General features: G+C 41.8%; 1 protein-coding gene across 1 annotated transcript in view; it reads left to right on the forward strand.

Moving 5' to 3' along the window:
* Positions 1 to 23,840, forward strand: part of LOC119491880 (gap junction delta-2 protein) — a 35,131-nt gene extending 11,291 nt beyond the window's left edge. Inside the window, exon 2 of the mRNA XM_037776144.1 lies at positions 17,334 to 23,840. Coding sequence (XP_037632072.1) covers positions 17,334 to 18,183 — 850 coding nt within the window. The 3' untranslated portion in view covers positions 18,184 to 23,840. The remainder of the gene's footprint in view (positions 1 to 17,333) is intronic.
* Positions 23,841 to 24,066: the final 226 nt, after the last annotated feature.

Consider the following 24,066-nt stretch of genomic DNA (forward strand, 5'->3'; position numbering starts at 1 on the left):
GTATAAAACATCGGACTCTCTTATGCCGTCATGTACAAACAGAACTACATAAAATATGAGGGACTTAATTATAACAAATAGCCAACTTTGATCTGTGTGTGGTGCGAAGCAATGCTGCGGCTTTTGAAGTTTTCTCGGGTAGAATCTATTTGTGTGCGCTTGTGGCTGTGAGATTGTTGTCTTATTTATAAGATCTGCTTTTATAACTCATGACTAACTGCATTTCTATGTGGGCATCATAAAGTTGACATTCTCGTTTTGTTTGATTGATCGTGATGTTCTGATAAAAAAACTTTTTCACTCTGCCTCCTCACTTTATCTCGCTGTTTGAAGATGAAACGGTCGTTCTTCTTCCACTGATTTATCCTCCTTATCACCACCCGCCTCAACTCCCATCATCGGCTTCATCTTCACTGTGGCCTCTAATGAACATAGCTGCACCTACACTGCAGCACATTCACGTCTTTGAGCGTGTTTTAGTGTGTGTTTGTTCCTCAGAGGCAGTATCAGCTCGTGCACAGTGTGATTGACTCAACATGAATAAAAAATCGTGAGTTCACACACAGTCACACCTTGCTAAAACATACACCATCTCCGCCAGGACCAACATACTATGAGGAGACGTCTGATTCACCGCCCTGTCACGCGTGCACACACTCTTAACCAGATGGTCATCCAAATATACAAACGTGTGCGTAAGCAAACTTGCAGCGTGGTTGATATATTTAGTCATCACTCAGGGGCGGAAACGTAGACGCGCTTTCTCACACATCCTGCCAAAGCTGTCAAAGCCCTCCTCTTTGCATATGAGCAACCAGATAGAGTGTGACAATGCATTCGCACCTCACCCCACACCCACACCCACACACAAACACACACTCACGCATGATCCCATGTGCAGATTCTTCAATTAAGCGGTGGAGTCAAGCTGCGGTGAGGGCGTTTGTCTCTCGGCAGTATGCTATATTCACACAGCTCTCTTAGCCAATTATGAACAAGATACTTGGTAGACAAACACATACGTCTAGCCTTCATAAAATAAGAATTAACAGGTTTTCTGTACAGTTATTCCTATATAAGCTGAATGATGCATTAGATGTTGACTGGGTTTAACCAGGTCAGGACTTCAGAGGGGTGGCTGGTGTGCTCTTAAATTCATGAGTTGGGACTCAGCTTGCAACCTCAAACCCTCACTGTGCTTATAAATCCCATTTCATCATACATGTATCTAATCAGATCAGCAAAAACACATTAAATCCACATGGAAAATGCACCTCAGAAGATCCAATCATCCACCACGGACTACACCAGCATTTCCAACCATCCTAAAGCAATTTATTTAAATGCTTAAATAAATTAAAATGAGATGTGATGTTTAGTGTCAGTTTTAAAAGCTGCAAATAGAAAAGCAAGAAATGAATACTTCAGTATGTACATTTAATTATCATACCCACCCCATGATACCGACTCTCAGTGGTGGAAGTACTCAGATCTTTTACTGAAGTACAAAGTACCTGTTCCACAGTGTAAAATTAGTTAAAAAAAAAAACAGTTAACAAAGTAAAATTAGTTGTTTCAAATGTTTTTTATTGTGAAGCATCATTTTACCAAGATAGTAAAACATAGTATTGCCATGTTTCTTTTCCACATAAACAAATAAACATACATAGTGTCAAAAGACACAACAACAAATAAATATTTAAATATATAATAAAAAAGGAAAATAAATAAATTATAAATGAATGTGTTTATATTAAAACAAATTAATAATAACTAAAATATAATATGGTAATAATAATAATTGAAAAATGGTAATAATAATCATGACAACAATAATAATGAACATAAGAATATTAATTGTATAACTTCACCTACAAAATATTCTAGCCAACATATCCAGGCTGTATTATAATTAGTGATGCATTAACGTGTACATCACTAATGTTGCAGCTGTTGCAACTATACTTTATATACTGCAGCTTAATCTTATTAGTTGATTTATATTTTGTATTAATAATCTGAATCTGCAAAGTAACCTCAAAGTTAGATGGAATTATTCAAGTTAAGTACAAGTACCTCAAAATGTTACTGGATATGAGACGTGTTAATGCAAAATATAATCTGTGTATATTTCAGTCATTCATATTTCTTACTGACCTCCACTGGAGCCGCTCTGGTGGATCAGAAACACGATGTAAACAGGTATAGGAGTATTTTTTGTTGTTTGGGATGTTCCCCTTCAAGGCCATGTGCTGCCTGCTTGTGTGTCATGGAGGCTCCCTGCATGTGCCAGAGCGGCTGATTTGGGTTGGAGCTTGGCACGGGAGAGTCGCGGTGGGTGGGGAGTTGGCATGGACGCAACGGCCCTAACTCGGGATTGTCCAAAACCCACCGTTTTAATCCGGATTACGCCCATCATTTCTCTCTCTCTCTCTCTTTCTGTATTTCCCTCCATTGCCCCCCCTCCCTCTCTCCCTCCATTCCCACCCACGCATTCGCTCTCTTCCTCTCTCCTGCTGCTCTTTTCGCCTGCTCACGCCTCACCCCTCCATCACAGCCTACCCAAAAACCAATGCTCTGCTGCACACTGGTTGGTACGTTGCCATGGCGACCACTCATGTCACTTCTTTTCACTCCTGCCAATGATCCGCTCTGAAATGATCGCTCAGACTAGATTTGAGAAAAAGTCTATTTTTAATGTCTGGGCTCCAATTTAACTCTCACTTTTATCGCCTTGTCTGTTGCCAAGGTAACTGCCACAGTTATTGGAGACCCTTGCGTACAGCGCACTTTATGTACCAGTGCACTGGTAGGAAGATGGGATACTTCATCTCCATCAGGATCAATCTGTTCTTTATTAGTGTTTAAAAACTACAAAAAAAACTCCTTTTATAGTCAGCGGTATATAATGAATATACATAACTTAATTTGACAGAAAATACACAACTGGATGTTTGTCCATGTGTGTGTGAGATACTGTGTTAAATTTGAGTTATTGTTTGCCTCAGTGGAGCTATGATCTTCATCAATCTATCTCCAAAGAATCCGTCAGTTCACATTCATCAACACACCACTTACATACCTTTGTGTTTGTGTGTGTGTGTGTGTGTGTGTGTGTGTGTGTGTATGAGGGGGGCAGAGAGATGGATGGATAAGTGAACAGTATTAGAATGTGCTATTATTAGATTTTCCATTTTAGGAGCTTACAGATCCCGGATTACACACGGAGACGATATCATAATAAAAAGAGTGCTGTCACCGACCACCTTATCATTGCAACAGAAATATGCAGTATATTCAGAATACTACAGTGCATAGAGGAGATGAATAGACGGCTGTGTAGTTATATTCAGTAATGTAAGGAAATATATTTGTTAGGCAAATAATATTATACGATATACGAAATACGATATGATATTTGCTGATATCAAAAAGTCTGCCACGATACGGTTTCTATTCAATTCAGGGGCCTGCGATCAATATGAGGTGATGTCATATTTAACCATTTAACACAATCAGTTACATTTATATCACAAAATATGATTTGACACTTTTATCACTGGGCTCTGTAGGAAGGAGGTGCACTTTGACGGAAATGTGAATTTCAAAATAAAGGTATATCTTAAAGATTATATGTATCGATGTTTTCACTTTGCATCGATATATTGATCCAGATCGATGTATCGTTACATCCCTACTAGTGGTGGAAGAAGTATACAGATCCTTTAAGTGCAGAGGTATTATCAGCTATCACCTTACTTAAAGTATCAAAAGTACTTGTTTCCTCAGAGGATTGGCCTCTGTGACTAACATATTACACTTTATATCAATATATTATTATGAATATATCACATATATTACTTGGGCATCCATGCACAAGTAGCGTTTTACTATTGTAGTAGTCGATGTGAAGCTTTAACTGCTTTATATACAGCTGAAGTTTAGTCCAGTGTTTTCCAACGGAGGGGTCGGGGTCCTTCCAGAGGGTCACAAGATGAATCTGATGGGTCGTTAGATGATTAAAGGGTGAAACTGCTTATAGACTAATAGACATCTAAAACATGACAAGGGGCCAACTACACACTGTGTATTTATCTAAGCTTATCATGTGTTTTTATGCAAAAAAGTAACCAGTGACCAGTGACCAAAGCTGTCAAATGAACGTGGAGTAAAAATAAAATAGGCTTTCCTCTGGTGGAGTTGTGGAGTAGAAGTATTACAGTAAGTAGCATAAAATAGAAATACTCAAGTAAAGTACCTCAAAATATGTCTGTTCTCATACACCGTTCGTAGCTATACCTACGAACAGTAAAACACTGTAATTTGTATAAATCACACGGAATCAATTCGTATGTAATCCATGTAATTGTGAACAAGAAAGTATATAGAGCAACAAACGCAGTATAGAGAGGAGGTCGGGGTGGATGGATGGATGGATGGATGGGTCAAAAAACACCGGACTTTCACCCAGGAGACCGGTGTTCGTACCCCGTGTGAAACCAGAAGCGTTGATTTATTTGTCATGTAACTTCCGTACTTAAGTAACGCCACTTCTGTAGTTATTTTGAGCCAAACCACGATCTTTTCATAAACCTAACTATGTAGTTTTGTTACCTAAACTTAACCAAGTTGTTTCCTGTGAAGACGTAAATTTATTTTGAAAGTAAATTGTCACGTACGTCACATGTTGCTGGACATTCATAGGAAAAGGCATAAAAAATGAGGAAAAACTTTTCATAAGCTATCATACAAACTGTTTATTGAGGATACGTTGGTCATAATTGTACTTAAAAATGCCCCCACATTGTCATAATTCATAAAGCTACTCCCCCTCATGTTTTTATATCCTAGTCGACACCATTTTATTCTTATCTTTTTCTGTCTGTATTAGTTTGCTGCGTGTTTTTTTTTTACTCTACAGTATGTAAAGCATCTTTGAGAACTTTGAAAAGCACTCTATAAGTCTGATGTATTATTATTATTACAGTAGAATAAATATACTGCACACATGTCACATTTATCCTCCTAGGAATATTTGTTTTAAGGTGCTTTATACTGCTGCTTGAATAGTCATTCAAATAAGCTTTGCTAGTACATTCTGTCACTGAACTGAACTCAACCCGAGAGCCGCTGAAGCCACCTGCTAGGAGTTCAAAGGCTAAACAAATAAAACCATTATTACTGTTCGCTATGATAGAAATTCATCTTCATCTCCTCCTGAGAGGATGGAGAAAACACCCGGCAATGTCAGACACAATCGGCTTTGTGACGCCCTGCAACAGCTGGACGAGTGTGTGTGTGTGTGTCTCTGATTAAAATGTGTGTGTGTGTGTGTGTGCACATGTGCATGCAGAGGTGTCCTCAGAGATTTCATCCTCTGATTCTCTGCGTTCTGTGTAAATCTCTGTATATTTCTGTTGTATTGGTCTTAGTGTGATCGTGAGTGTCCGTGTGTGTCGGAGCCTGTATGTGTGTGTGTTCGGTGGACGTGCAGGATAAAGGTCTGTCAGCGGGGGAGAGTGCAGCAGCCCCCTCACTCCTTCTGTCGCTGGCCTGAAGCACTGCAACATCCCTTCTGGGTGTGTGTGTGTCTCCTGTGTGAGGTTGGATACAGCTCAGTGCCAGGCGACCTACCGTGAACTACGAGCTATTGATAAACCTTGGCAAAGGAACACAGAGAGAGAGAAAGAGAGAGAGCATGACAAGTGTCCATCCGTATTTGATGTGACAGGATTAGATTCGTCAGAGCTGCTGGTTTGTAGTATCTGGGTTACCACCTGGCACCCTTAAGACCCACAAGAGAGACACAACGCCGGAACACTGAGAAATAAGGAGAAGAGAGGCTGGATGGAGGTTGGAGTAAACAAAGAGATGGATGGACTGAGGAGGGATTTTCCCAAACCACTGATGTGCAAAACATCAGTGCTGCAAATCCCAAATCTCAATTTGTGTGTGCAGCGGACCCGCCGCATCACGACATTGGTTGATTCAACTCCTGTCAGGAGGCGGGCTCCAAACAGAGACAAAAGATCACTTTTAAACGTATTACATAGAAGTATCTATAAGTATAAGTATAGCATATTAGGGCTATTGTAGGTTAAAAAAAAGAAGAAAATACAGAGCTAGGGGAAGGGGGGTAATCTGCCGAGAAAGTTTTTAGATTAAATTCGCAAATTTACAAGAAAAAAAATTAGATATTCCCTGAGATTAAAGTGCCAAATTTTCTAGAAAAAACTCACAAATTTGCGAGATTACAAAGTTGTAAAAAAAAACGAAAAAATAATGGATTTTTTTTTTTTTTCTTGGAATAATACCCCTCTCCCCCGGCTTCGTAACTTTTTTTTTCATACATATATTTTCAGATTTTATGATTTTATTCATTATGTTCTGCTCTACTATACCAACTAACTACAGTGTCTACAGTTATTAGGATATGCTTAGATCAGCCCAGTCTGGTAAGACGTATTAATAACACAACATTACGCAGACATCATGTCAAGACAACATATTTTAGACTTTTTGTCTGTCATTTGTTCGCCACGCAACAAAACTACTATGACATCCGCAGTTAGGTTTAGGCAACAAAACCACTTAGTTAGGTTTAGGAAAGGAAACAACGTAACATAAGTACGGAAAACACGTCCAAACGTCACTAAAAAAAACATAACTAATGTAACTTACGAAACATAACACTGGTCTCCTGGTTAAAAGTCGTGTGCTCCACTTCCCGCCCGTCCACCTTAAGCAATCTTTCAACGCTTTTATCCTACATCACTAGCCCTGAGCGTAGCATATTTATGCAGATATGTTTACATTGGACTCAGTAGGCCTACAGACTGCATGGCAAACGCCAAACACAAGAAAGTTTATATTCCACATCAAACGCCTTTCAAATTATCGTGGCATTCATACGCCTTTTTGTGCAAACGGGCTGGATATTATATGACCAAAGTCAGTTATAGGCTACTTCAATTAATATTACTCACCTGGAGGACCAGCCGTTGGTCAATTTCCACGTTCCCTTCTTCATTTTTTACGTCTTTATGTGTTGATGGGTCATATAATTAAAGTCCTGCAGTGTGATGTGAAAGTCAGTTTAAGAGAGACATATTTTTGCCTGAACGTGACTGTGGCCATTCTGCTTGATTGCATTACATTACATTGGCAAACGTTTACAGAGCGCGTCTGGCTCACATTGCCATCACACTCCCATCATGCCGTGCGCCTATAGTTAGATGTGCTGACCTCTGAAAAAGGGTAAAAACTGCTCACTTCATGAAATTACATTGAGTGTGTAACCGCAGTGAGACGCTCAAGACCTCTGAAGTGAAGTGAAATGAAAGAGAAGTCTGATTATCAGGCTAAGTGAGCGACATGCAGATCATAGGTTGTGAGACAGAAGACACATGACGGGAGGCTGATTGGTGAATATTTCAGAGAACTGGGGGGTAAATCAGAGAGGGATGCAGGTTGTAGAGGTAATCAGTGGTAGAAACGGAGCTGCAGCAGCAGGTATGGAAGCGTAGAAAGGGGGGAAGGGAGCGGTGCAGAGAAGAGGCAGAGCTTAACAGAGAGGGAACAGGTATTGATGGAGGCTAAAGGTGAGGCTCTGAAGGGGATTAGCAGGTCAGCCATAACTTTGGACTTGTTTACATCGCTGTCCAGAGCAGCTGGCACTCTCCTCAGCCTGCAGAGACACAGCTAACAGCTTTTTACTTATCCGTCCCTGAAACTGAAATTTAACATTTCAAAAACACAAATTGTAACTACTTTAAGACTATGCATCTATATTTTAAAATGTCTCATTTTGAAAATAACCTATTTTCAAAACAACAGTAGAGTTTCTTCTCTCCAAAAAACGTTCTCCTGGTTTTCTTCACGGCATTATCTTCTAAGTAGCATCATGTGGTTTTCCTTGCCGGCATCATTTGTCGTGAACTCTTCTTCAGGCTTTTTTACATGAAGTAAACAAGCATCCAGCTCTTTGAGGCACCTAAAGCCACGCTCTAACTGGTGCAACAAATCTGCAGAAAACACGCTGTTCTTTAGTTGACTTAAAGCTTCTCGTCGGCACACTTCTCGCTCTCTTCTTCATCTCCCTTCGTTTTTTTCTGCCCCCTCGCCTGTTGCCGTGGTAACGAGCAGAGGGGAGTTGAGTGGAGGGGAGATTGAAGGGAGGGAGGAGAGATGAGAGGAAAGGAAAAAAAAAGGGGGGTTGTGTGTTGGGTTTCTGGGTAAAGGAGCCACGGCCGCTCTTACTCCTCCCTCTTCTTCTTCTTTTGTTATCTCCTCCACCACATCTTCCAATCTCTCCAAAACTTTGCGCTCTTTATCGATCCCTAACCAATTATTTCTTGTCTTTTGCCTCCTCTTCCTCATTATCCTCTCACAGTTTTGCCTTCTCCTGGTTTATTCTCTTCTTCTGTTACCTCCTTCGGTCACAATTCCTGAATTTTGTGCTTTTCTACCATCTAACCATCGTCCCCGTCTCTGTCACATCTCCGTGGAGAACAACATCTGGGTACTTTGCAGTGGAACAATACTCAAAAGGGCCTCACAACAAGTATACATGTTAGGGCTCGTCTTCAATACCATTTTTTGGGCTTCGAAGCTTCAGTGACAAATATTTGAAGGTATTCAAAGCTTTGGGACAGCACCGCTGCCGCACTACTGTACTCACACGCAGCTCTACACATAACCAGCGATATCCATCTGAGAATAACTACTAGTAATGAATGTTGAATACGAATAATATTGTGGGATTATTCCTTATTTCATGGGCTATTTTGGGATTTATACTTTATTATTACATACTTATTTATAAAAAACAAAAAACAAAGCATTCGAATACTGTTTTGGAGGTCGATTACCATGGCAACGGTCAAAGCTTTGAAGCTTCGAAGCATTCAGGTCAGCCCTAATACCTGTGTCATGCTTTGCGTCAATAACGAGCGTATATTGACACGCTGTCCCTGGTCCGTCCAAAAGTAACGCAAGAGGGGTACCCCGTGCGTCGGTCTTGAGGGGCACTGACCAAGCGGCGGTATTTGGCGAGTTGGAAGTGAGAATGCGTTGCCCACACATGATCAGCGGTAGAATCGCTCTGCGCTGGTTGTGCCATCGTTTTCCTATGGGGAGAGCGGTGCCGCCCGACTAGGCGGAAGCGTTACCCTTGGTGTGGGGCACCGCTTGAAATCACCACCGAGCGCTGCGCTCAAAGCTCAAATTATTTCAACTTTGACCTTGGTTATCGCTGACCTTTCAAAGCGCAACCAATGAGAACAGCTGCAACTGTTGTTGTTGCCTAGAAACAGTGAATGGCGTTCCTTGCACTCTTTTTGGTGACATAGTTTACCTGCTGCCTCTGCGAGTCTCTGCGCCCGACCTCGCTGTGAGTGAAGAGCAAACGTCTTATCATGTGAAGGCAGCTTAAGCTCTACAACTCAACTTCAGCTCGACCTACTGAGCTACACACAACTCCCACCTCGGCTCTACTTCTATTTTTATGCAGCTCGTCATGTAAACAGCGTTGAAGGTTTCATTAAAAGAGGCTGGCATTAAACATGAAGGAATATATTCAGTAATATCAAGGGAGCTGCTCTGTGAACGGCATTTCAATTTCTCTGGAAGTTGAATAATGCAGACCGCTGGAGCAGCACGGAGGAGGCAGACGTACTGTAACTCGATTTCTCCTGTCAGATGCACAAACTATGATTATGTTTCACATTTCTGTTACACATTTAATTTCTGACAATTATCTGCCACCGTCCACAATGAGAGCTTTGAATATGACAAACGCCCCCTCAGTGCCACCGATATCCAGCGTCAGATAACAAAGAGGAGAGAGAAAGAGAAAGACGGCCGGTCGGGGAAACACAATCGCAGGAGGAGAGGAGGCGTTTTGGACTTGTGTGTTGGCACAATGTTTCTGTATAATCACCACGGTCTGTGTGATAACACAGTCAACATATTAGTCAAAGGGAACAACAAACAATGTCTGCTGTGGCGGTGTTGAGATACGTGCTAATATGTCTGCCATGTTTGATGCATATGTATGCAATGCAGGGCTGAGCTGATGGTTATTCTGATTATTGGTTAATTTGTATGTTGTTTTTTAGGTGAATCAATGAAACTTTTACTCTACAAAATGTGAGAAAACATCGAAGAGTCCAAGGGGACGTCTGCAAGTTGTTTTGTCTAACCAACAGTCAAAAGTATTCAATTAACAATGACAAAACATCTTTGAGAAGTTAAATCCAGCTTTAAGGGTGCTATATACACGATATCCAGAGCATTAAAATAGCCGCAAACAACTATTTTCTATGTAAAGATACAGTAGAGTAATGTCTACCTGAGCAGAGAGTGAAGTCGCTCTCCCTCTGTGTGTGTTGTAATCTGAGCTTCTCCGTGCTTTGTTGACCTATCCGGCCCAGCACTGCTCTCATATGGAAGTTACAGCTGATAACGGCGTCCCGACCGATGGCGCCGTTGCGGAAGCTTAGCACCCAACCTCCAGTTGCCCCCCCAGTTAACTCTGTTAGCACTGTTGCCATTGTTTGCACCGTTAGCTATGCGCCCAACACATTCTCAGTCCCAACTCGTCAAATATCAAAAATCTGAGACAGGCCCAGGGGGTACCCCTCTTTTGTTACTTTTGGACAGACCAGGGACGGCGTGTCAATATAAGCACGTTACATTTTGTCCTTACAAAATAAACTTCAGTTTTCACAGGAAGTTAGGTTTAGACAACACAACCACTTAGTCAGGGTTAGGAAATGGTCGTGGTTGATGTTAACTTCACTGACCAACGACTCACGTGACTCACGGTACTGATGATACTGATGAGTCCCGTGACTAAAGAATGACTTGACAAAATAAGTCACTTACTTTTAGTTTCACACCGGACACAAACACCGGCCTCCTGGTTGAAAGTCTTGTGTTAGTTTGACCCATCCACCATTGCCTCCGCCTGCCCTTAGCGGACTCTCACGCTATTAATACTACGTCACATGCTCTGACCATTGAATAACGCCGCGGGTGGGTTTACATTGGAGTTAGTTGAAAGCCTAGTTTGTGTGTCGGTTTCCAATGCTGAGGCGGTATTTGATGAGTTGGGAATGAGTTTGGGTTGGCGAGCTGCCAGCTCAGCTGTCATTTAGAGCCGTGCGGCGGCAATAGAAATGCTTCCAATCTTGCACTTAGCACCTTTAATAATAACTCAACATTGTCATCAGTGTTTTTTTTCTTCTGTTGATTGGTAAATAAATAATTTAACGAATGAATTCATCAGTAACACAAATGTATTGTAAATGTTTCCACAAGATTGTGCAGAGACAATTAGAGAGCGCATTAGGAGGACTTTGGTGTGGTGTTTTCTGTTTTTGTGGGAAGCCACCGGCAATTTAAACGCTTCCCCTGACAGTTAGCAGAGAAAGGAAGCTCTTCATAGAAAACTACAGACACAATCTGGAGATTATTCCTGTCACAGAGAGAGAGAGAGAGAGAGAGAAAGAGGGCCACAGCAGGAGCTCTGGGAGTGCAAATGAAAGAAATAAAAAAAGATGCTCTAGAGAGGAGAGAAAAAACAGGTGGGGGGTTGCTGTGTGGCGTACGATAATCTAAAGCTATTCGATGGCATTAACAAAAAAAAAAAAAACTAATGCAAGAATCCTCCCTTGGCCCAGCCACAGATTACAGCAGCGGGTTTGCGTGTGGAAGCTATTATATAATTCATTCTCTATGATGAGATTTTCCTCCATTGCTGGTTTTCCCTTTCTCGCGCTCTGTCTCCCGGCACTGGCAGGTTTCTCTTTTAATTTAAGGCAGGGTTGTCCGAGCCACACTGGGGTTTTTTTGGCGACTTTATAATCTTTTTATCCCTGTCTGGAACTAATTCATCTCAAACAGCAATTTGATGTCTTCTCTCAGTGGTTTTAAAACGGTCTCCACTCACACTGGTGGTGTCTGGTTGGTGTTTTGTTGCATGGATATGTGTGTGGACATACAGAATACATGTGTGTGCACGTGCACCCATTTCGTCTCTCACTCTGTTATTGTGAATTCTGCGCTCGCTAAGCTCCTTAATGGAGTCACTACAAGGGCAAACGCGTTTTCTTCCCTCCCTCGCTGCATGCCAGCTGATCACAGGTGGGCAGATTGGCATTAAGTCCTTTATTTTTCATTTTGGAGGTCATCAAGATGATGACCCGCCGTTTTGATGAGAGATACATGTGAACCGCACGCCGTCAGACTCTGGAAAGGATTAACTCTGCCCTTCGACTCCACATCTGCGCCGCGCGAGACTGGCAGAGCCACTGTGTGATTGGTAGATTACCCTTCACACAGCCAAATGCCATCTAATGATTAACTGGCAAAGGTGTGCGGTGGCCCTGGATCCACCGTACAGTCACACAAAACAGATCTTCTACTTGAGTTTGATTTGATAAATCTATACCGAGTTCAAATAGCACTCTCTCTATGAAATGCAGCGGATCGGCTTGAAGGCAAATTCAGGTGACAGCTACTATCTCTTGTTGATTCCATCTCATAAATCCAGACTTATCTTAAGGGAGGGTTGCAGGCGAAATGGAGGAAAGAGGTTAAGGTGGGATTTGAAATGGAAAGCTGTCGACTGCTGTCAGAGGAGAAAGTGTGTGAGAAATGTACCTGAATAAAGGTTAATCGATCTTGACAGAAGCGGGAGTTTTTAGATTGCTCTACATTATCCATTACAATCTTTATCCAGCCATTTATCTACCGACATGATAATAATGCACCATGAAACTACAAAATAAGCCAATGCTTGACAATGATTTCACTATAAAAGGGAATATAATGTGTATGTGTGTGATGTATCCGTCCGTATGTGACAGTGTTGCCAGTGACTATTTTCCCTTTCAGACGTGGAATCTGTAACAAAGTACTGCACATACTGCATTTGTTGCATGCTTTTACTGTGATGTTACTGCCTTTGTTCACGCTTGAGTTGTGTAGAAAATGGTACTGAAAGGTCCCGAGTAGACAGAATGCATCAGTGATTTACACTTAAAAATGTAGCCTGGTCTCTTTAAAAATTCCGTTCCTATACAGCGAAACTGTATCGGCATTTACCAAACCGATGTCATGGGAAGGCGTATAAATAGCACAACATTTACACGGACATTTGTACGCCACACAACAAAACTACAGTAACGTCCGCAGTTAGATTCAGGCAACGAAACCACTTAGTTAGGTTCAGGAAAATACATCATGGTTAGGCTTAAAATAAGTACGTAAACTAGGTAAAATACGTATGGAAACAACGGAACATAAGTACAGAAAACACGTCCCAAACATCACTGAAAAAGACCTCATTTACGTAACTTACAAAACAAAACAAAGGTATCTTGGTTAAAAGTCGTGTGTTTGTTCGGACCCATCCATCACTAGCTCTGAGCGCAGCATATTTACGTGGATGCGTTTACATTGCAGTCAGTAAAGACTACATGGCGAACAAATGACACGCCAAAAGCAAGAAAGGCGTTCTTATTCCACGCTAAATGCCTTGTGCATTATCGTGTCATTCATACGCCTTTTCGTGCGAACGGGTTGCAATTATGTTTCGAGGGAGATGTATTTTCTCACGGATTACGTTTGTTTTTGACTTATCACAAATACATTTGTAATCATAGTCCACAGAAGTCCACGTATAGGGAGGAGGTCAGGACGTACAGGGAGGAGGTCAGGATGGATGGATGTGTCCAACAAATACAGGACTTTCACCCAGGAGACCGCCGTTTGTGTCCCGTGTGAAACTAAAAGTCGCTGCCTAAACATAACCAAGTAGTTTTGTTGCATTTTTGTTTTGTTTTGTTTCAATTTACAACATTAACCACTTGTTTAAAACTCTAACCGAATATGTTTCCCTCCAACGTCACTAAGATTGCAGTTTAGTTGTGAATGTAATGTTGTCGGAGACAGGGTTGAAAAATGACGTTGTGTCCTTTTCAGACACCAACATGTAAAACTGGTGGGCCAGTTACAGTTTACCATTGACGTCTGAAAGGCGCTTACAGTGTGTTTGTTGTGAAGCTTCATCTCTTTAAATTTAAATGCACATTGACATTTTTCTCAGGAATTAGCGTCTCTTCCTGCAGCGTGTTGTCCTGCCCATCAGCGCTGCCTCCAAAGCCATTTTTATATGTCACCGTCTATTGACTTCTATGCACTTAAAAACCCATAAATCCATGATAAATGTAATGAGGTCAGGTTAAGATGGGCCACTGTTAATGGTATTCACTATATGAAGTAATGACAGCGATTTATCATACCGTTATTTATGGGATTATCATTAATATAAATGGTGGCGATTAGTGAGAGTTGATCTTACAGAAGTCATATCAGTGGGATTGAACTACAATCGATCATCAGATTAACAACAATGTCTGCAGTCTGCAGCTTTGTTCCACATTTTAGTCACAGATTACAGCACGAGACGGCCAACAACATCGTACAGACTGCAAAAGGCAAAAAGCCTACTATCTAAAGTGCATGCCTGGTCTCAGATCTGAAAAATAAATGAGGGATGAGTAAAGTAAGAAAAGAACAAAGAGAGAGGGAACAGAACAGAACAGAACATGAGGCAGGAATAGAAACCTGTAGTAAGATAAGATAAGATAAGATAAGATAAGATAAGATAAGATAAAATTAACCTTTATTAATCGTCGGAGGGAAATTCAGTTGTCAAAGCAGCAACATCAGCAAACAGAGTGAAACACAGGAGAGGTATAGGTTCTCCAGGATAGCGTCCAGCTTCCTCCTCATCCTCCCCTCTGCCACCACCTCCAGATCGTCCAGTTCAGATCCAACTACAGAGCTAGCCTTCCTCACCAGCCTGTTCAGTTTGTTGGCATCCCTTGTGTTGGTGTTACCCCCCCAACATGCCACAAAAGTGTACAGATATGCCAAGTCAGCAGCGTACTGTATTCTTAGATAGACGCACGTTAACACACACAGAGAGAGTTGAAGTGACACAGTAATCTCTGTGTGTCACCAAACCTCACTCAGAAATAGCTCCTAATCTGCAAACAAGGTTCACCTCAGAGTCACCTGTTGATGGAGCAGTGATAGTCAACAACTGGGAGATTACTCCCTATGATCTCGTGTGTGTGTGTTTGTGTGTATGTGTGTGTGTGTGTGTGTAGAAATTGATCACAGCCCCAGTTAAAGTGAATTTATTTCGAGATTGTCATGGTAACTGGGCCTAATGATGCAGAAGACACTAAAATTAGACCTCAGATCTCATCTCTTTTTACCTGTAAACACCCTCACCAAACACACACACAGTGTTCGACTGTTATCAGGCCTTAAAATAGGGCGTTATCAGTCGCTGTAAGTGCTATAGTGTGTGGGTCATTAGGGGCCTACTACACCGACTATGTTGTAAAGCGAAATTTAAAAGCAACACGTAAAACTAAATGACATGTTACGTTTTGAACACAAACAAAAAGGATTCTTTAGGTTTAGGCAACAGAAACACTTAAATTTAGGGAAAAACATTGTGTTTTTGGCTTAAAATAACTGCAAAAGTGAAGATGAAAGTTAAAGGCAGGTTTGAGGATGTTCTCCAGTAGCTATACACTATTTGTTGAAATGGTCTTTACACCCCGACAGCGATCCATTACTTATGAGTTCTGAAAAAGGACCGGAAATGAGCCGTCATCTGTAGCTGCTGTGATTTCTGTCCATTTGTGACATCCCAAACGGACAGAAAACCTGACGGCTTGTGTGTGTTTCTCTTTGGATTAACTGTTTCACAGTATTTACAGGGCACTTAAACCAGCTTTATAATATAAAAGACATGAAAATCTCACTTTTTACAACTTGGGATCTTTAAATAAAGGATCTGAGTACTTCTTCCACCACTGCACACAAACAGAAACAGCGTCTTGAATCACAGATAGCGAGCTGTGAGTTATGAGCTCTGAAGTCACATCGAGGCTGCGCTCACAACTGTTCTTCTTCTGGAGTGTTTACTCTGGCTGATAAATGAGATTTGGAGCACTTATCTTCTTCTTCTTCTTCTTCTCTGGCTCTTATCGGTAGAAACAGTGACTCAACAGTGACACAATGTCCCTCTCCATTATTAGTTCATTTTTTTCTCTCTTCTCTACCTCTGTGCCTTCTCTCCCACGTTTCTTTTCTAATTAAGGAGCTCAAAGTCGTCCGTGAAGTCAGTCACTCTGAGCTGCTCTCCACTTTCTCTCTCTACTGTAACTTTTACAGTTGCCATTTTAAATGAAGGTGTCATCGAGTCTCCTGGGTTTTGCTTTTAACAACTAATAATAGTGCAGAGTATTTTTACACGCTGACCTTTTTAACACTGCCCATTCTTTTATTGTCTATTTTTACTCTTTTCAAAGCTGATTACAGTGTTTTTCAATCTAACTTCACACTAAAATGACTCATAAAGCACAATTATTGAAACTGACACTGGGAGAGAAAAACCTCAACTCAACACATTTTCTGCTTTGCATCCAATTTGCAATTCAACATGGCACTTTTGGCAACACACCGCCCACGGTTCTCTATATAAGACACAGGATTCTGACATAAAGTCACTTGTTTGCCATTTCAAAACACTGCCATTCACTGTCTGAACACCTAATTGCTTGATTGTCTTAATTAATGAATTGTTTGAACTCTTCAATCAGGATGTAAGCTCTATAAAAAAAACACAGGTGAGTACCTGTTTACGACAACAATGGAAGCCAACGTACAGTAGCAATGACAGGCCTGTTTTCAAAACCTTGTATTAGCAATTGAAAACAAACTGTAATTAATGCTTTCTTTTTTGTCTCCACAAATGTTTTTGCTGTGTTTACGTGCTGAGTGTGTTTACACCTATACTCAGAGCTGTCCACTTGTGATCTGATCACTGAGGACGCATGTTAATACCAGGTCTGAACAGGGCCTCTGAAAAAAGATCTTATGAGCCATGTGTTGACCAAATTAGGTTTTTATAAATAATTGTATAGATCTGAGGTGTTCTTGCTTATTGTGTGTAGTGTTTTTATAAAATGAGTCCTGTTTTTAAAACTGTGCTCAAGCAGTCGTAAAAAAAAAATGCAAATGCTGGATTTAATATCTTCCTCCTGTACCTTTACATTCATCCTTCACCGGCTCTCTTATCTCTGTTCTTCCTCCTTCCTGCTTTCTCGCTCCGTCCTTTTATACTCATGTGTGTAGAAGCATTACTGGGAAGGATATCTGAGGACATCTCATCCTTCCTGACACAGTAACTCACTAAGCGTCTCTGGCTATTAACCCCATTCATCTCTCTCTTCCTCCTCCAGGATCCTGCTCACAGTAGTGGTGATCTTCCGTATCCTGATCGTCGCCATCGTCGGTGAGACCGTGTACGAGGACGAGCAGGCCATGTTCGTCTGCAACACCCTGCAGCCCGGCTGCAACCAGGCCTGCTACGACAAGGCCTTCCCCATCTCCCACATTCGGTACTGGGTCTTCCAGATCATACTGGTGTGTACGCCCAGCCTCTGCTTCATCACCTACTCGGTGCACCAGTCGGCCAAGCAGAAAGACCGGCGCTACTCCTTTCTCTATCCCATAATGGAGAGGGACTACGGGGGAGGAGGCGGGGCGCGAAAACTCCGCAACATTAATGGGATTCTAGTTCAACACGGCGGCGACGGCGGAGGAGGGAAGGAAGAACCCGACTGCTTGGAGGTGAAGGAGATCCCCAACGCCCCGCGGGGCCTCACCCACTCGAAGAGCTCCAAGGTGCGCCGGCAAGAAGGGATCTCCCGCTTTTACATCATTCAGGTGGTGTTCAGAAACGCGCTGGAGATCGGCTTCTTGGCGGGCCAGTACTTCCTTTACGGCTTCAGTGTGCCTGGGATTTTCGAGTGCGACCGCTACCCGTGTCTGAAGGAGGTGGAGTGCTACGTGTCCCGCCCCACGGAAAAAACGGTTTTCCTGGTGTTCATGTTCGCGGTGAGCGGCATCTGCGTGGTGCTCAACCTGGCCGAGCTCAACCACCTGGGCTGGCGCAAGATCAAGGCCGCCATCAGGGGCGTGCAGGCCCGCAGGAAGTCGATCTGCGAGATCCGGAAGAAGGACATGGCGCATCTGTCCCAGCCGCCCAACCTTGGACGCACGCAGTCCAGCGAATCAGCCTACGTCTGATGGCGAAGAGACGAAAAAGAGGAGGAGGAGGAGGAGGAGGAGGAGTGGGGTGAATGTGCGAGAGACAGAATTAATTAATTATGATTTTAATTTAACGGAGGTGGCGTGGAGATGACCCCTCCTCCGTGGTGAATGAAACAGAATGTAAAAACCTCCAGCGCTACGACTTTGAGAGTCAAGAAGGAGGAGGGGAAGAAGAAAATTAGAGAAGATAAGAGAGGACAAAAAGTTCTGTTCTGCAAATGAACATGATGAACACATTTTGGTCTCATGGGGAGATACTCCAACTGCCATTTTCTACTTTTGTCTCTTTTTTTTTAAAACTAATTACCCTCTCTTCTGCCCCTCTTTTCTTTTAAAGTGGGGAATTAAATCCTCAAGGGGGCCGGAGAGGGAAGGACTAGAGATGAGGGGAACAGATAAGAGGCTGTTTTGTAATCTTTGGGGATATTGGAAGATGACGGCGGCGTTTGATGCATCCCATGGTGCTTTTCTTCTGGACTGTGTCAGCCTCAGTGAAAAAGGGAGGACTAAATAGGGGATGGGACGGGGAGAACATCATTAAAAGAGGAACGGAAGAACTGTCAAAGCCATGTCGGACTCTAGAGAACGAAGGCGAGGGAGTTTGTGAGAGAGAGAGAGAGTAGGTGGGAAAACATATGATGTACCCGAGGAGGGGAGAGTTTTTCTTTCGCTTCCTCTCCTCGCAGAGAGAGCGAGAGCTGCCTCTGATCAGTGTCAGCCTCGCCTCTGCTGGAACATCGTCACCGAGCCAAAACCAAGAGAAAAAGACTGACGATGTTTATGTTTTGTCTCTTGGCAAAAGCTGATTTTAACACAAACACGGCGAGTACCATAAACACTTCTCCTCTCGCTCTCTCTGCTCCGCGGTTGGCAGCTACATAGACCCCAGCGGCTTCTGGTGACAGTAATGACTCTCGCTGCTCCACTTCTGCGTAAACTTTGGAGAGGAACTAATGAACAAATGGACAAGCAGCGTGTAAACGCCGGTCTCTCCTGAAGCACAAACCAAACCTCCCTCCTTCCAGCATTCCAGTGTGCTGAGAGACGAAGGAGAGGACAGAAAGAGAGGAGAGGAAGATCACTTTATTACAACTTTAAACAAATTTTATAAAATATATCACCATGATTTTTTTTTTTCTTTTTCGAGAAAGCGATGGTGCCATCCTTGAGATATTTAATTATTGTTGAAATAGAGTATATCATGGTAATATTATTTATCCATTTAGAGTATATCCAAATAGATTTATTTATCTTTGCGTGCGGGTTGGTTGGGACATCATTTTGTTTTTTTCAAATGTATAAACTGTCTGTCATTTTTTTCATTTTTGTTTAGTTAAAACATTTCTCACTGATGGGACTGATTACCGGCATGTACGGGGGGAAGGGACAAGCTCTGTTTTGACCGTTTTGAGGCTGTGCAGCTGATTTTTTATGTGCAAATCTTCATCGCCATTGTTACTTTATTGCATTCAAAATGTAAAACAATGCATCTTTACGGAGAGCCTTCTTCAAAATCAGCTGCACAGCTTCAGGTGATTCATTAATGAAGGCATGAGAGCCATTTTGAAAAAGGCATGTTTACAGGACGCAATGTTTCTTGAATGATCAAGCTGTGTAGCCGACGAGTAGTTAACTCCTTATAGGGGACAATTGTGTTTTTTGAATCTCAGTGGTTTTTCATTTTTGCATTTCTTTCCTGACAGGATTTTCAGCATGCATGCCTTGTAAGAGAAAAGAACGTCACGAAAGAAAAAAGATAAAAATGACAAGAGAGTGTTGCACCTTGATTAACGCAGACGAGCGGGAGAGTGGCAGACTGAAGGAAGTGGGCCGCCTTGTTGGACACACACTCAGCTTTCACACTGCGAGCCTGTGAAACCAGACATAGGGACAGTTCAGAGACAAAGATATTGGACTGTTTAGGTACAGGGACATTATTGGTTATCAGCTAACTGAGAAAAAAATCCACAAAATGCATCTTAAACTTGGTCTAAACCTGCTGTAGCAGATCAGTGGTCTGAGCATTGAGGATCTTATCTACCAAACTGAATGGCCTTATGTAGCTCAACACTGCAGAAGCCTAACACTGCCACGTTTGGGGGTCTGACTCTTACAGGGGCCGCCCGTGCACTAATGCTTCTCTCTCACAGACCAAACTGCAGCTACAGTTTATCACTTTGTTCCCCATTCAACTTCTGCTACTAGATTGCAGCAAATGCAGCTGCAGTTGTTGAAAATGTGCAGAAAACCTCCTTGTAAGAAGTTTTGTAAATTGTATCTACTTTCCTTCAACCTGCCTGATCTGCTTGTGCGTCGATTAGTGATTTCCTACATTTCCCACAACGCCTTTAAGGTAAATAGAGAGGCAAAAGTCCCGCCCCTTCTGGTGGATGTCACATACACGACTTTTGGGTGTGTAGTCTTTGTAATTATGTATTTTCACAGTCTTATATTAATACGTTTTACAACTTTTTGACTTGTGAAATTATCTTTTAAATTGACAAACGTCATATGTGTGATTCATGCTTCTATTCAAACAGAATCAAAAAGGAACGTTTGTTGCATCAGCACCATTCAAAACCCCTGACGTCGTCAACTACAGTAGATACTACAAAACTACAAAAAATTAAGCAAATAAAATACACCTGATTGCAAATGTATAGTCAACACTTCAAGTGCAGCTTTTAACAATTCACTAAAGATCTACAGTAGATGTGAAATGTTTTTCTTTTGTAGTTTATTTAAGAAGAAACATACGTGTCATCAAATAGCATTGCCGCTCTAGAAATACCTTGACATGACATGACAATAGGTATCACTGTCTAAGCGCCATAAACACACGTTAGCCGGAGCTAAAGCAGGACTTGGAGCAACAGCAACAACTGACGTGGCAGAAGAAATCCCCCCCAACTCTCTGTTTCTCCATTCACTCCCACTGTCATAATCTCTGTGATTCTTACAGGTGATTATCCCCAGATTAGACTCCTCTCTGTGGGGCTCAATGGGATCGCTGCCGTCTACTGTAGGAAGGACGAATACACTGGAGGGGGCACGCTAGAAAGCCTAATAATAGAGGTTGAGTCATGGCTTCCCTCAGTAGCTTGTGCTTCTAGCGAAGGCTTAAACGCTGACCTTGAGCTTAAAGGCCAAGCCGATGTCCTGTGCTATACGCAGCTCCTGCCGGACGGTCACCACAGCGCTCATCTAATCTCCGCAGAGCACAGGTCAACGCTGGTGTGAGGCTTATTTATGATGATACACACATGCTGAACATGTATGTATCTAGGAAAAACAAGCACAACGTGAGAACAGCGTTTGGCTTCTGTTGTTATGTCTGGTTTAATTCAGGACGCTAGAAGGCCATAAATGTGTCCTCCTTCTCTTCGGTTTACATTTATCCGCCGTTCATTACAGTGACTCACGGCTCCGGCAGTTCTACAGTCAGCGGGTTCACAAAGTAGAAGCGGTTCTTCCAACAGTCCACTACTCTCCACGGTCTACTTTTTCTATTATGTCAATGTGAAATGAATTATGCAACTTGTTTTTTTTCTCATTTGCTTTCATCTTTTTTGACTTGTGGATTCATTTTGTTGTCTGTTGCTCTTTTTTGTGCAGTGACATATCAAAAAAAGAAAGATGTTTGGGTTTTTTTCTATGTAAAGGAACAAAAAAGTTTTTCAATGTGTAAAAATCAAGGGTAGAATGTTGAAATATAAGAATAGCAGAAAAAAAATATGTTATATTTCCTCCCTTGCCAAAGTGATATGCAAAATTCATTTTCAAAGATTTTTTAACTGCATGTGTAACGGCATAGAATAAGCATGTTTCTACGTTTTCTTCAGCAGAATCTTTAAAGAAAGACTTTTTTTTAGTCCAAACTATGAAGCGAAGCTATTACGTCTTGATGCCAAGCGTGTATATTAATTGTTCTTCAGACGGTACAGAGCCAGGCACACAATACCAACTCAGTGATGTTAAAACTTAGAAACCATAGACTGTATATAAAGATGGACGACGCATCTTTACTTCCTCCCAATGTTCAGAAATGAAGCCAAAATATCTCAGATTCGGGAGCTGCCATCTTGAGATTTTGACGTCATTTGGAGCAGAGTCTACGCTGTAGTGATCGGGCAGTGGAGCCGCAGTATTGAGGTCACCGCAGCTTGTCAGCAACAGAGACTCACAGCTGTCAATCATGAAGTCTCACCCCCTTTTTATAGCATCAAATAACGAATTAAAACCGAACTTATCAGAAAAAGTAACTCTTTAACATACATCAGTGTGATAAGAACCACCTAGAATGACAGAAACCATCTTCGGGGAAATTTATTTGACTTTTTAGTTTGGCTCATGTTCCATCCGCTAACATGGAGGGGGCGGGGTTTATGACCTATACTGCAGCCAGCCACCAGGGGGCAATCCAGATGTTTTGGCTTCACATGTCGTCCATCTTTATTAACAATCTATGGCTCAACTCCCAAAAGATTTTGAAAACCACTACATACAGTAAATCTTCTAATTTAAGAAATTTGCACATGAATATATACCTTTATAATCTGTTGTAAAAGATGATTTATACGCCATCAGTCAAATGGTCTACTGTAAAACACAGGGTACACAGGAATATAAGCATACAGGTTGAATACTGGCACCGTGAGATGTCAGATGCCAGAACATTCCAGGGTTTAGTCCCCATGCAGCACAAATGTCTAATTAACCTTCAATTTACAGCCTCTTTATGTGTTAAATATGATTAAATCCTCTTGTTGGGGAAAAGTACACTGACAGCAGACTCAGGAAAGAAAACAATGCTGATCTTTTACACCAATCTTTTCTAGTAAAAACGCTGTTTCTAAGAACGCTTTCAGAGAAACATGTCAGCATACTTTCCATTGACCATCCTACCTTGTACTGTAAAGCCCACCCAAGAAAATTGTCTGATTATTTACCTGTTGGTGCTATTGAGGTTTACCAAAAAAAAAGTGAAATACATTCCCTTGTCTTCAGCACACTACTGCCCCACATATCCAACACGTTCTCATCCCAACTCGTCACAGACGCTTTTCAGACCCCTTGGCATCACTTTTCGCTTGCAGCTTTCCCTGAGCGTTTACTGTTGCCGCGGATGGGTTTACTTTGTAGTTAATGGAAAACCCGGTCTCGACGTCGACGGCCGTGACAAAGCGTCGGTATTTGACGCTCTGGGAATGAGAATGGACTGGCATATCACAAGTCATGTAGCATTGCAGGTCTCCTTGAAAAATCTACTCTTGACTGTTACTAACAAACGGGCATGAAGCCTTCAGCAGGTAATGATATCATTCTCATGAAAATCTCCACAAACAGTAGCAAACAATTTGACTCCTCAGGAATGCAGCGTGTAATTGAGCTGCTTCATTCATTAAAACTGCCACGTTACTCTTTATACTGCCAAAAGGACGTTAGATCAACTTAGTAATCACATTATGGAGCCAATCCTATAAGGGCTGCATGGTGGCTCTTGAGCAAGATTTGGAAGCACCTTTCATTTACATTGAAGGGCTTCTTCCTTATTACAAACTAAAAGCCATAATTAAAAAAAAAAAAAAAAGATTTCAAACTTGAAAGAGTACCAATGTGCACTCATGGGCCAAGATTAATCACATTCATATGTAGTCAATTATGCAATCATTTTTGCATTTAAATTGAAAATTTGACATCTCGCTTCAAATGAAAAGCTTTTTACTTCATGTGCTTAATTGAATGAGAAAAAAAATGTAAGTTATAAAGCTCCTTTTATCCAGATGTTCAGCTTCAATTTTCATTTTAGAAATAAAATGCTCCCTCCTCTCCTCCAGCCCTGTCTGATACCGTGGGCTT

The sequence above is a fragment of the Sebastes umbrosus genome, chromosome 7 (genome assembly GCF_015220745.1).
Source record: "Sebastes umbrosus isolate fSebUmb1 chromosome 7, fSebUmb1.pri, whole genome shotgun sequence".
Classification (NCBI taxonomy): Eukaryota; Metazoa; Chordata; class Actinopteri; order Perciformes; family Sebastidae; genus Sebastes; species Sebastes umbrosus.